Source organism: Leucopleurus acutus (assembly GCF_964270905.1).
Source record: "Leucopleurus acutus genome assembly, chromosome: 1".
NCBI lineage: Eukaryota > Metazoa > Chordata > Mammalia > Artiodactyla > Delphinidae > Leucopleurus > Leucopleurus acutus.
In genome coordinates this window covers 42219045-42232370 of record NC_139142.1, presented here as the reverse complement: position 1 = coordinate 42232370, position 13326 = coordinate 42219045, and the positions used below count along the sequence as shown (strand labels likewise).

Genomic DNA, 13326 nt, shown 5'->3' with positions numbered 1-13326 from the left:
TAAGTATTCTAGATTCCTTAGGATCTAAAACACATTGGAATACTGTGTCTTTATGGTACATTCTGTTATCTGATAGGGCAAGTTTACTTTTCAAAATAAATTTTCCTGGGGCTTCCCTGGTGGCGCAGTGGTTGAGAGTCCGCCTGCCGATGCAGGGGACACGGGTTCGTGCCCCGGTCCCGGAGGATCCCACATGCCGCGGAGCGGCTGGGCCCGTGAGCCATGGCCGCTGAGCCTGCGCGTCCGGAGCCTGTGCTCCGCAACGGGAGAGGCCACAACACTGAGAGGCCCGTGTACCGCAAAAAAAAAAAAAAAAAAAAATTTCCTGCTTTTCTTGACAATTCTCAGGCATTTATCCTTCCATATAAACTCTAAAATTATGTTTTTTAATTAAAAATCACCCTGATTGGAATTGTGCTAATTTATGTATTAATATTGGAAGAATTGACATTTTTATATGTGTGTATAAAAATACATTTTATGTATTTTACTATTTGTCCAGATCTTGTTTTGTGCTCTTCAATAAGATTTCATAATTTTCTTCATTTTCTTCTTCTATACCTTTCTTAATTATTTTACAGTTCTGGTCACTATAGTAAAAGATTATTTTTCTATTTCTAAGGGCATATTGCATAATATAGAGAGAAACCAATGACTTTTGTATATTTTTTTAGTATCCAGTCATAGTACCAAATTGTCTTATTACATCTAATAAAATTATTTTTCCTCACTAGGGACTCTAGGGCTTTCTAGGTATATAATCATATATAATCAGTACAAAAAGTTTTTATGTATGTATGAAATCTTTTATCTTAATTCATTTGCCAGTCTTAAGAAAATGTAGGAAAAGTGACATAGGAATAGAAAAAGCCATATCAGAATATAAAAAGGCCAATGTGAGGCTTGGAACAATGGTTGCTCTAAATGATGCATGTTATTACAATTATTTAAATTAATCTTATAAATAAAATGAGAATAAAACAGGTAATAATTTTGAGAAATTGTTTTGTGTAGATCAAATTCTGGAAAGGTAAAACTTAAAAGTCAGTGTATGTATTCTGCTTTATGTAAAACCCACCTAAAAATATAGATTAACATAAAAAAACCAGAGAGTGCTTATTTGCTAAACCTAAGAAATTGTCAACATACTGCTTTTAAATAGAAAATACCTGTGGGGTCTTTAAAATGTCATTTCATTTAAAACAATTTATGTATAGTGCTTCAGGTCTATTTCTACTGATTAAAATGAGACTGCATTGTGCTATATTTAAAAGGTGACCATTAATTAGGAAAAACAATTTTCTTAGAAATAATTTAGCGAGAATGTGAAATAAGGAACAGTGACTAGGAGTTGAAAGATGAGGATTTTAGTTCCTTTTCACCTCTTAGCTCTGATATTTTGACAGTTAACTTCCCTGAGCCTTACAGTGAAAGACAGTTATAAAACTATCGGATCCTCCTGCCTTACAGAATGATTGTGAGGTTCAAGTTAAACGAGATAATATATGTGAAAGTGCTTGGAGTATAAAATGTAATGTAAATGTACAGTGATATTATTAGATAAATATTTATCTCTGCTCTTATTGTCTTCTTTTTATTGATTTCATTGAGATGCCATTTGGTTGAGGAAAAGAGGAGCTTGATCTTTCGAAGAAAAATACCAGAACAGAACTAAGCAATACCAACATTTTCTAGTCAGGAAATTGCCCCTTGATTTAAGATTACATTTTAGATGGAAAGTATTCTATTGACTCTTATTGATAGAAAAAGTAATCTGGAGTGTTAGGAGTTGGTGTGTAGGAGTGAGTGTTGGGTGTGGACTGCGTGAACGGCTTGCTGATTGGAACCTTAGAATAGTCCATAGATTTGTTTGAACATAGGTACTTTTTGCATTCTCTATGAGCTTTGGTTTTAATTGCAGTGAAGGCTTGGTGACACGTATTTTCTGTTGAAGTACTTCTAATTCAGCAGGTAAGAAATATTGGTAATTTTAGCCAATTTTTCTTTTTCTAAGAAATAATTTATTTTAACTTTTTGTTTACATGCTTGATAACAGATGATATTTATGAAGATTTATGTGCTAGTCATGGTCCAATGAGTTTGGGAGAATTGGAGTTGCAGCCAGATCCTCACCTTGCCCTTCCCACAAAACTTCTGACAACACAAGAAGATGATGTTAAATTATCAGTAGCAGCTGAAGATTTTCCTCAGGTACCCAATTAATAGCACTTGTACTTTACTTAAATCAGAATGGTAAGAATATTGCCTTAGCATAGCACACTGTCAAGAGCACAGTCTTTGGAGTCAGACAGCCTCAAATCATGCCTCCTTTTTTCACTAACTCAAGCCTGGCTATAGATCTTAGCTCATCCAATCTCTAGCTGTGACCTTGAATACATACTTAGCCTTTTTCTAAGCCTTAATTTCCTCATCTTTAAATTAAAGATTAAAATAATGTATGTAAAAATGCCTATTACCAAGTTAGATAGCTATTATCATTTACACCTCTATATTCCCCTGCAATATCTAGTTTAGTAGTTTCTTCATAATAGGTACTCAATAAATATTTATTCTTTTAAAATTTGTGAAGTGTGTTACCGTGAAAGTATGAGATATTTCATACTGAGTTAAGCCAATGACCCATGCAATCTTGTGTACTGAAAAAATAGGATAATTACTCTCCAAGGTGTAAAAAAAAATGCTCATGTTAAATTAAATACAGTTTTTTAATCTGTGTAATCTCACTGTAGATTAATTTATTCAATAAATAGTCATCATGGTATGGTATTGTGTTGCATTGCATGGTGTTGAGGGTGAAAGCCAAAAGTATATAAAATAAAGATTGCTTATGGAACACACTATTATGTAGGGTTCAGTATTAATAACCTGTGACCAAGCAAAGATCAGGAAAAAACTAGTCATGAATAAGTATCTGTTAATTAATTCTGTAATAAAAGAAAAATTGTTTGTGACCTTGGGTTAGGCAAAAATGACACCAATAACACTATCCATGAAAGAAAAAAAATTAATAAACTGGTCTTATCAAAAACAAGAATATCTGCCCTTCAAAACACACTGTTAAAAGAATGAAAAGACAAGCTACAGATTGGGAGAAGATATTTGAAAATCACTTATCTGGTAAAAGGCTTATATGCAGGATATATAAGGAACTCACAGAATACGATATTAAGAAAACAAACAATCCAATTAAAAAATGGATAAAATCTTTGGACAGATACCTTACCCAAAGAAGATATACTGATGGCAAGTGAGCACATAAAAAGATTCTCAACATCGGTAATCGTTAGGGAAATGCTAATTAAAACCACAAGGAAATACTACTACACATGCATTAGAACATCTCAAATTAAAAAGACTAACATGCCAAGTTTTGGCAAGGGTGTGGAGCACTTAAACTCTCATATGCTGCTGGCTGGGAATGTAAAATGATTCAACCACTTTGGAAAACAGTTTGGCAATTTCTTTAAAAAGTATTGATAAAATGTACACCTACCATATGACCCAGACATTTCACTCCTAGGTATTTATTTACCCAAGAGAAACTACCACATATGTCTAAGCAAAGGCTTGCACATGAATGTTCATAGCAACTTTATTGGTAGTAGCCCCAAACTGGAAACAACATAAATATTCATCAATTGCTGAATGTACAAGTTGTGGCATATCTATAAGATGGAATACTACTTAGCAATAAAAAGCCGTGGATGGACTTCCCTGGTGGCACAGTGGTTAAGAGTCTGCCTGCTAATGCAGGGGACACGGGTTCGAGCCCTGGTCTGGGAAGATCCCACATGCCATGGAGCAACTAAGCCCGTGCACCACAACTACTGAGCCTGTGCTCTAGAGCCCACAAGCCACAACTACTGAGCCCGTGTGCCACAACTACTGAAGCCCACACGCCTAGAGCCAGTGCTCCACAACAAGAGAAGCCACTGCAATGAGAAGCCCATGCACCACAACGAAGAGTAGCCCCTGCTCGACACAACTAGAGAAAGCCCACACACAGCGGCAAAGACCCAACGCAGCCAAAAATAAATAAATAAATTTATTAAAAAAGAAAAAAGCCATGGACTACTGATACATACAGTGACATGGACGATTCTCACAAAAGTTGTGTTGAGGGGAAAAAGCCAGAACCCCCACTCCCCCAAAATAGTGCATACCTTACGATTCCACTTACATGACATTCTAGAAAATGCAAACTAATCTATAGTTATAGGAGGGAATTCAGGTTATTTTGAGCTTGGTGGATATGTTCATCGTATTATCTTGACTGTGATGATGGCTTCATGGGTATATACATATGTCAAAACTTAACGAATGATACACTTTAAATACATGCAGATTATTGTCTATCAGTTATATCTCAATAAAGATATTCTAAAAAATAAAAGAAAGATTGCTCTCCTTTAATTATTGGCCTGTTTTAAAATAAAACTGCAAGGTGTTACCAGAAGAACGGCTTCAAAAAAATTCATTTGTTAGATTTCTTTTATTAACAGAGAAATATGGCTAGGACTAATACTAGCACACACTTGTTTATAGTGCTTACTCTGCCAGAGGCTGTTCTAAGTTCATTACGTATTAACTCATTTAATCCTTTTAACAACCTACTGTGGTAGTTATTATTATTATCATCCCCATTTGATGAATGAGAAAATAGAGGTATTGGGGGGTTAAGTAACTTAACCCAAGGTCAAAGCTACATAATGACTTAGCCAAATTTGAGCAGGAGCAGTTTAGCTCCACAATACTCAGCTCTTAATCCCTGTGGTTAAGGAAGGGAGCCAGTAGGAAGGTTCTAAATTGAAGCAGCACAAAAGAGTCATAGTACCCATCTTAGAAATACACACCAAAATAATATTTCCTTCAGGGAAGAAACCTATATGACTAATGGCTCTAAACTTAGAAGACCAGAGGTGAGGCTAGTTGTTATTATTGCAGACTAAAGCTACTGATTTTTATCTGTAGATAAATAAGTACCTGCCAGAACTGGAGTGGTTACATTTGAGTCCATGTGGACAGGTGTTTCAGATTCTCCTCTGCTTGTATCTGTTGTTAAGAGTTCAGAGATACCTTTTTAGGTTCCTGTCAAATTATATCTGACAGTTGTTTTCAGAGACTCATTCATAATTAGGCTCATAAAACAGGAAAGGGGAGAAAGAAAATGGCTAAAGTCATCACAATTTGTAATGTGTGATTGTGAAGGAATTTGTGACTACTGTAAATTTCAAATTTCGTTAGGTGGTAGTAAGGAAGAGAGATGATGGGGCTTATGGTAGAGTGTACTTTTCTTGAATGGCAAAGGAGGGTAACAATACCTACTCAACACTTGTGAGAATTCAGTGATGTTATTATATATAAAAGCTCTTTGAAAATTGCATTACATTATGCAGATTTTCATTTTATGCAAAAATGGTTATATGGAAGTGCTTACAGTCAAATTAAGTTTTTATCTTGTCTAAATCCATCATGTATGTATCTAGAATAGTTGGTTTATAAGTAGCTCTGAATTCTCTAGGAAAAATAGAAATGATTTGAATATCTGAAATCTGTGTATATTACCCAAATCTTTTGAAAGATTTTATTTGCAATATCTTTTCTTTAGTAATATGTACTCCATCACCCATTTGGTAGTTAGAAAGCATGCATGATATCCAAATTTTATATAATAAACACCTAAATAATTTAATTGCTCAGATCTTTTTAAAGTAACTTAAAAAATAATATTATGACTTCATGTCTTAAATTCTTCAGTACCAACAAAAACAAGACCAAGATGTTAAGCAAGTTGAACACAAGCCAGTTCAAAGTCGTTTAATACGTGTAAGAAATAAATGTGATATTTCACTTTCACAGCAACAAGGTAAGATTTGTTTCCTTGTAATAATATAAGAGTTTGATATATGTTGTGAATTGAACACGTATATAATGAGAATTCTTTTATATAAGTTTTATTCTTATTCTCTAGGGGTTTTTTTTGTTTTCTTTGATTTAGCCCTTTGGGATAAAGAATCTGGTATTGTATTTGAGTATATTTGTTAGTTCTCTTTACCAATAAACACTATTTCTAATGGATTTTAAAAACTCTTAGGTAGTATTTTTATTTTAATCTTACCTTTTGGTTCTTGTACAATTGAATGTCAGTGTCTTTTTATCTATGTATAAGTCTGTATCTGTATCATAGTTGTCTGTTTTAAATTATAATATAAAGGCAATGATTATGGTTGTTAAGGAGCTTTGTAAAGGCTATTTATGTTGTGTGGCGATTTGATCAACAGATACAAGTTAGAAAACAAAGAACTCATGTTAGATGCTATCATATGAATGAACTTTTCTGTACTGCTTGATTACCAAAATTGTGTGGCTAAATGATTCTTCAGTCAGCATCCCGGCATTTGATGTTGTCTTTGTGTTTCTGCAAAGCTGTTGGCCTTGTGCTTAGTTTGCCTTCTTGCTTCTTTGTCATTTAAATTTTATATAACCTAAATTCTGAAATTTGGCAGTAGAAATTAAGATGTCTTCTGTTTAAAAACTTTCTGTCTACAGTCCAGGTAGAAGTATTAGGAGTATTTTGAGCAGTGGAATGTTTTTCTTCACTTTTGTAATTGTGTTTTTTTATCTCATATATTGAATGCCAATATAATTACAAATGTAACTGTTTGGCAGTTTGGGGAGGACCTAAATGAGGAAGTGCTTAAGATTATGTTATATGAGGTTTAGGGTTTTACTTTTCTGCTTGTTTTCTGTTCCTTTCTTGCTCCAGCTTTTCAGAACTTTCCCCTCCTGACCACTTTTTAAAACCTAACAGTGGTACAGTAGTGTTAGTGTTATATCTTAAAATCCTATGGAAAATTACCTGTAACACTTTCCTCATTGTGTTTAAAAATTAATCATGACAGTATGTAGATATAAGCAAATGAATATTTCTAAGATAATATCAGGACTGACTTGATGTCCTTCTACTGAATTCTGTTACTATTCATGATCAATGACTGTATATTTAATTTAGTTTTTTTTAAAATTATAATTTCTTAAAATTATAAATGAATTTTGTCTCCTTGGAGAATGTTGTATGATCATTTTTCTCACCTGATAGGAAAATATCTTTGGTAAGATTTTAAGGGTAAATACCTCTCTTTAGGAAAGTGGCATTGTTTTCAGTTTCACATATAAGAATGTCTGACCACAAGATGGCAATATTTAAATTTTTGTTGACTTACAACGTCATTAAATAATAGTGTGCAGTTAACATTTAATGTCAGTAAAAATCATAAGAAAAATAAAAGAAACCAATGTGTTAGCTAGTAGGAGGAAGTTTTATTTAGAAAGAATCTAGAACAGTTGGATTTAATATGTGTAAAAATTATTTTCATTTAATTTTACATGCAATACAGAAGTTAGGAGAGCCGCAGGCCTATGTCAGTTTTAACCAAGATAAATAAATACCCAGTGGGCTATAGATAAAACATTTTAAATAGGAGCCAAGTGTTTCACTCTATAATTGATACATATCTCCATACTAAATATTTTTTGAATGAATACAATTCCCTTGGCAAATATAGTCAGTTATGACTTTTTCCCCTATAAATTTTGTGGATTTAATTTTTTTCTCTGATGAAGCTCTGATACACTGCCAAATGTTTCAAAGAATAAGAGAGTCAGAGTGCCAAAATAATCCTCTAGGGCTTTCACAACTTTGAGTGACCTTGAAGGAATTCAATCCTATCATATACAAAGGGCTTGAAGATAATGAAGGAAATTCACCTTATCACAAGGGAATCAAAACCACATCTTTTCTGGAAGATAAATGCTTCTAAGAATACTTGAAGCCCAAATTATGGCTGTTTCAGGAAGAAGTATTATGTATTTCACTTTGAAATGCATAGTAGTTTAATATATGTATATAAAGAAATCAAGCCGTTTACTAGCAGTAGCAGTAGTTTAGTGATCATCCATTAAAAATTGACTGAAGATATGGTAGGACGTAGGTTCTAGCACTATGCTTCTGGGAGATCTTTAAAGTACTTGTCTCCTTCCTCTCCGCTTGATTATTACGTTCAGATTTTAATACAAAAGAGAGAAATTGAATTGAATTCTGAAAGATAATATCTGTTTCTTTTGGTATTTAATTCATTGGGTATATTTTTGAGCACATGACACCACTTATCTGATTCTAAGTCCTGATTAATGTGTCTAACAGTTTTATAGTGAAAGCAACTTTTTTTTTTTTTTTTTTTGTTACGTGGGCCTCTCACTGTTGTGGCCTCTCCCGTTGCGGAGCACAGGCTCCGGACGCGCAGGCTCAACGGCCATGGCTCACGGGCCCAGCCGCTCCGCGGCATGCGGGATCCTCCCGGACCGGGGCACGAACCCGTGTCCCCTGCATCGGCAGGCGGACTCTCAACCACTGCGCCACCAGGAAAGCCCGTGAAAGCAACTTTTTAAGTAATTTAGTAAGTCATTAAAATGTTTTTCCCTTTCACTGTGCAGTTAACTTTCTTCAGTACAAATGAGAGACTAGTTTTCAATCCATTTATTTGTTATGAACCCAGGAACAATTAAATTCTATAAAGTGATGTATTAAAATAGTTCACTTTTAAAAATATTTTTCTTCTTTAGTTTTTCTCTTAAAATTTTAAGAACCGCATAATAAAGAATAATTAGAAAGTCAAATAGGCTATACTATAATCAATGGGGGAAAATTAGAACATATGTTGTATGGTTAAATGGTAGGACAGATTAGTTGTCAAAGTTGTTTGAAAACCACAGCATTCTTCAGTTTTCTTATTTGTAGATGAAATATGTTGCTCAGAAAATATGTATCAAAGTGCTAAAAGTAATTACTAATGTAATTGCACTAATTTATCAAAAGCAGGTTACATTTTTGTGGGAAATCACAATAGGTTTTTTTTGACATTATGTCCTGAGTTTAATTCCTAGCCATCGTAGCACCTTTTATACCTTAACATACAGTGATTGTGACTTTAGATATGTGAGAATTAGGAAATTCAAAGCTTATATATATTTAGAAGCCATTTCTAACCGTATGTGCAAATGAAAATTTTTGCTTTTGTATTTGAAATATAACTAAATTATAATAGCTCAAAATTACAATTGATTTTAGTAATTTTAAAATCACAGTTAACAGTTTTTTAAATTGATTTTTTTTCTCATAAAGTATGACAGTGATTTAAAAGCCATGTGTGTAGATCTCTGATAGGGAAGGGATGGGGCACAGAGTAATAAATCTGCCCAAAGTCCATGAATCCAAAGGTGTAATCTGAATAAATGTGTCTTTCACAAATCCATGCTATTATTGATTAATAAAATAGAAATTCACTTTAAAATGTTGCTGAATGTGGGCGTTCTGTTTCCACCTAGGAGGAGGAAAGTGGAGAGTGTCTCTTCTCCTAACTGTAATAAAATGTCAGATAAACTCTAAAATCATAACATTTCTTGAACCCATCAGAGGGCTTATGATGTACAGCAACTAAGTAGCCTGAAGTCCACGGAAAGACAGACTCCTCCCGAGATATGAGACACAAGAACCCTGTCACTGTGCCAGAGCACAGTTACAGGAAGAGATACCAGGCACCATACAAGCAGATAAGATGTATTTGACTAGACTTTTCTTTAATGAATTGCTAAAGGCCAAGCATAGAGCCATTGGTAGCTACTGATACAAAAGTGGTTCACTCTCACTTGCAGTCCCTTCTCCACAGACCTCTAGAAACAGAAAGATTAGGAGACTGGAGAGATTCTTCTTCACTGGTGCAGGCCTGGAAGAGGAGAGTGGCCGCCACTGCCAGAAGGACTGAATTCTTTCCAGCATAACCCTGATACCAAAACCAGGCAAAGACATTACAGGAAAAGAAGATTATAAACCAGTATCTCTCATGAACATAGACAGAAAATTCCTCTACAGAATATTACCAAATTGAATTGAAACTTCTTATTCTTCAAAATTCAGCTGCATTTTCCTGAGTCCTTACTGAACCTCCAATTGAAAATGGCTTATTCATCCTTAACCCCACCCTCCAGATCTTTGGTGCCCGGAACATAATCATAATCTTAACAATAGTTTCCATTTACTGAAGCCTTGCTAGGCACTTTATGCTATCTCATTTATTCCTCATAATACCATGCCACGCAGGTAGTGTGGCATTTATACGAGAAAGGGTAAGATTCATGAAGGTTAACTAATTTTCCCAACGCACACAGTTTAGCAAATGAAGGTGTGGAATTCAAGCCCATATCTACTTGAGGGCAAAGCTGATGCTCTTTTCCTTGTTTTATACCATTTTATTGAGTAAGCACTTAATAAATATTTGTGTGACTTAACAGTTTGTGGCAAGAGCTGCCTTTACCATCGCTGTATTCTCCAGACTGATTAATTAAAGTTTCAGAGAAGGTGATATATGGGATCGTTTTGTGGTTTATTTATTAAGATAGGTTTTCCTATTTATTTAATAGACCTTGTTTCCCAACATAGCACTGTGCTTAAATACAGTGCTTAAATACAGTCAATGTGTTCATTGAATTGAATTTGATAATTCATTCCATCATTTGCTTTTGACACCAAACAACGTTTAATGCTGTTATTTAGTAAAAAGGTACAAGGAAGAAGAAAAGGTGAAAAATGAGAATAGTTCCTTATAATCATTTTTCAGTTGAAACTTTTGAATGTAGACATGGTACAGACAGCCACGGTGGAATAATGTAAAGTCAGTTTTACTTTTCTAAAAGATTTTGTGATTTCTTTTGTAGTATAAAAATTGTTCGTTCTTTGAGGACATATTAGTTAAGCAAGGGGAAGGGGCAACCAAGCATATGCTAAAGGGTAGAGAAAGTTAAATCGGGTTACATGTTAGTCAGTGGGCAGTATTTTTTAACTCTAAATGAAAGAGAAATAGTGTGAGCATTCATTCACTCATTCTTTTTTTTTAAATTGAGATATCGTAAAATTTTCCCTTTTATAGTGTACAGTTCAGTGATTTTTAATATTTTTATAAAGTTATGGAAATTCCAGAAAATTTTCTTTGCCCTAAAAAGAAATCGCATATTCATTAGTATTCATTCTGTATTCTCCCCTCCCCCCAGTTCCTGTCAACTGCTAGTCTACTTTCTATGTCTATGGATTTAGCTATTCAGCACATTTTATGTAAATGGAATCATACAATATGTGGTTTTTGTGTCTAGTTTCTTCAACTTAACATGTTTTCAGGGTTCATTCATGTAGCAGATGTCATTACTTCATTCCTGTTTATGGCTCAATAATGTTCCATTGTACATTTATTTTTAGGTCAGTGTTTTTAGCATCCTTTTTGTGTAAAGGACTGTAGAAGGTGCTTTGGAGCTAGAAAGATGGATAAGACAAAACATCTGCTCTCAAGGGATATGAAGAAGAAAGGGGGGCTTCCCTGGTGGCGCAGTGGTTGAGAGTCCGCCTGCCGGTGCAGGGGACGCAGGTTCGTGCCCCGGTCTGGGAGGATCCCATATGCCGCGGAGCAGCTGGGCCCGTGAGCCATGGCCGCTGAGCCTGCACGTCCAGAGCCTGTGCTCCGCAGCAGGAGAGACCACAACAGTGAGAGGCCCACGTACCACAAAAAAAAAAAAAAGAAGAATAAAGGGGGTAGTTTGAGAAGAATAATTTCTTTAAAACACTGAGTCTCAGAAATAATTTGTTAGAATACTATGAAATTCAAAAAGATAAACATCTTTAGGTAATCATACTGTCAAATTGTCACTTTTTTCTTATAGTGCTGAAAAAATAAACACATGGCAGCAAGTGTGTTAGGTCAACTTGCTGATTGTCTTTATGTATATACATTTCTTATATTTTCTGAATGGATGGAGGTGGGAGCATAAACCATATGAGAAAAGACACTCTTCTGGCACATTAATGAATTTTTATCATAGATTATTATTTCAACTGTTTGTTCCTACAAGAAAGGATTTACACCTTTGATTTAAAAAATAGAAATATATATACACACACACACATATATATATATATATGTGTATATATATATAAAATCTAGGAGATAAATGTGCTTAACTAAGACTATTCCCTAAAAATAAGCAAAATGCAAAGAGGATTGATAGGGAAAATCTATTTGAAAAGACACTGAAAATTATTCAAGGATTTCCATAACATTTTCGCTTGTTGGTGCTAAAGTGATTTCTTTTTCTATGTAAGAGTATTTTAATTGTGGAAATTATTTAATTTTCTTATTGTTGTAGAATTATTTATACACTGTGTATGGAGCATGTAGATTTTTCTCAAGTCTTTGATATTAAACCTGTCTCACCAAATACATATACCAGGATTGTTCTGAAGACTCACCAGTATTCCAGAAACCTCTGCAACGCTTTCATTGTTCTTAGCCAGATTTCCTGAAACCTGACTTTAAAGTTTTTATGCTATTTTTTTTTAGAAACCAAATTGATGTAAAACATGATTTAAACTCTTCATTAAACTTAGTAGCCTTTTTATTCAACAGCCACTGAGCAAAATTTAACCTTCCAAAATAATCACAGAGGTAAGTGTAGATTTGATAATATCTTTATATTTTAATATCAATGAAATACTGAACTAGGAGTAAGAAGATCAGATGCTACCACTAATCAGAATTAAGACTTTTGGTTCTGTTGAACTGGGGATGATGCCCCTGCTCCCAAGAACCAAAGGTCATAATTCTGATTAGTGGTAGCATCTGATCTTCTTACTCCTAGTGTAGTAGTATTTCTATCATACTACACTGCCCTCCTCCAAGTAAAACTAACAACATTGACAAGTTAGTGTATTACAGATGCTTTTCTTCCAATCAACAGAATAATCATTTAAATTTTTTGTGATTTTAGTTTTATATAAATAAAATACAAATTAGATAGACTATTTCAACCACAATAACAATGGATTATTCTACTAACCCAGCTCTACCCTAAATAAAAGAGAAGCTGGATTATTTCAATTCAGAATGAATTAGAACAGAGAAGTAATATTTTTATACTTGTAGGATGCACTACTCCTGGATTGTTTGTTAGTCTCTAATACATTGTCTCTCAAACTTTGACTTAAGAATCTCTTGCATTTCTAATTTAAAATGCAGATCCCTGGCTTTACTGTAAGACTCTGATCGGTTGCCTGAGGTGGGGCCTGGGAATCTGAATGTTAAACTAGCACCCCTGGTCATTCTGATGCAGAAGAAGAAGGACCACCCTTTGTGAAACATTGCTTAATGACTCCAGATGTTCATGCTGATGTCTGTTCTACTGTAGAATTTGAAGCACTGCAGCATA

The 13326-nt window shown here is 34.3% G+C and overlaps 1 protein-coding gene across 6 annotated transcripts in view; it reads left to right on the top strand.

Annotated features, from left to right (window-relative positions):
• Positions 1–13326, top strand: part of KIAA0586 — a 121747-nt gene that overhangs the window by 86458 nt on the left and 21963 nt on the right. For all 6 annotated transcript variants that reach the window (XM_082844036.1, XM_082844037.1, XM_082844039.1 and 3 more), the window contains 2 exons: positions 2057–2211; positions 5779–5887. In XM_082844036.1, coding sequence (XP_082700162.1) covers positions 2057–2211; positions 5779–5887 — 264 coding nt within the window. The remainder of the gene's footprint in view (positions 1–2056; positions 2212–5778; positions 5888–13326) is intronic.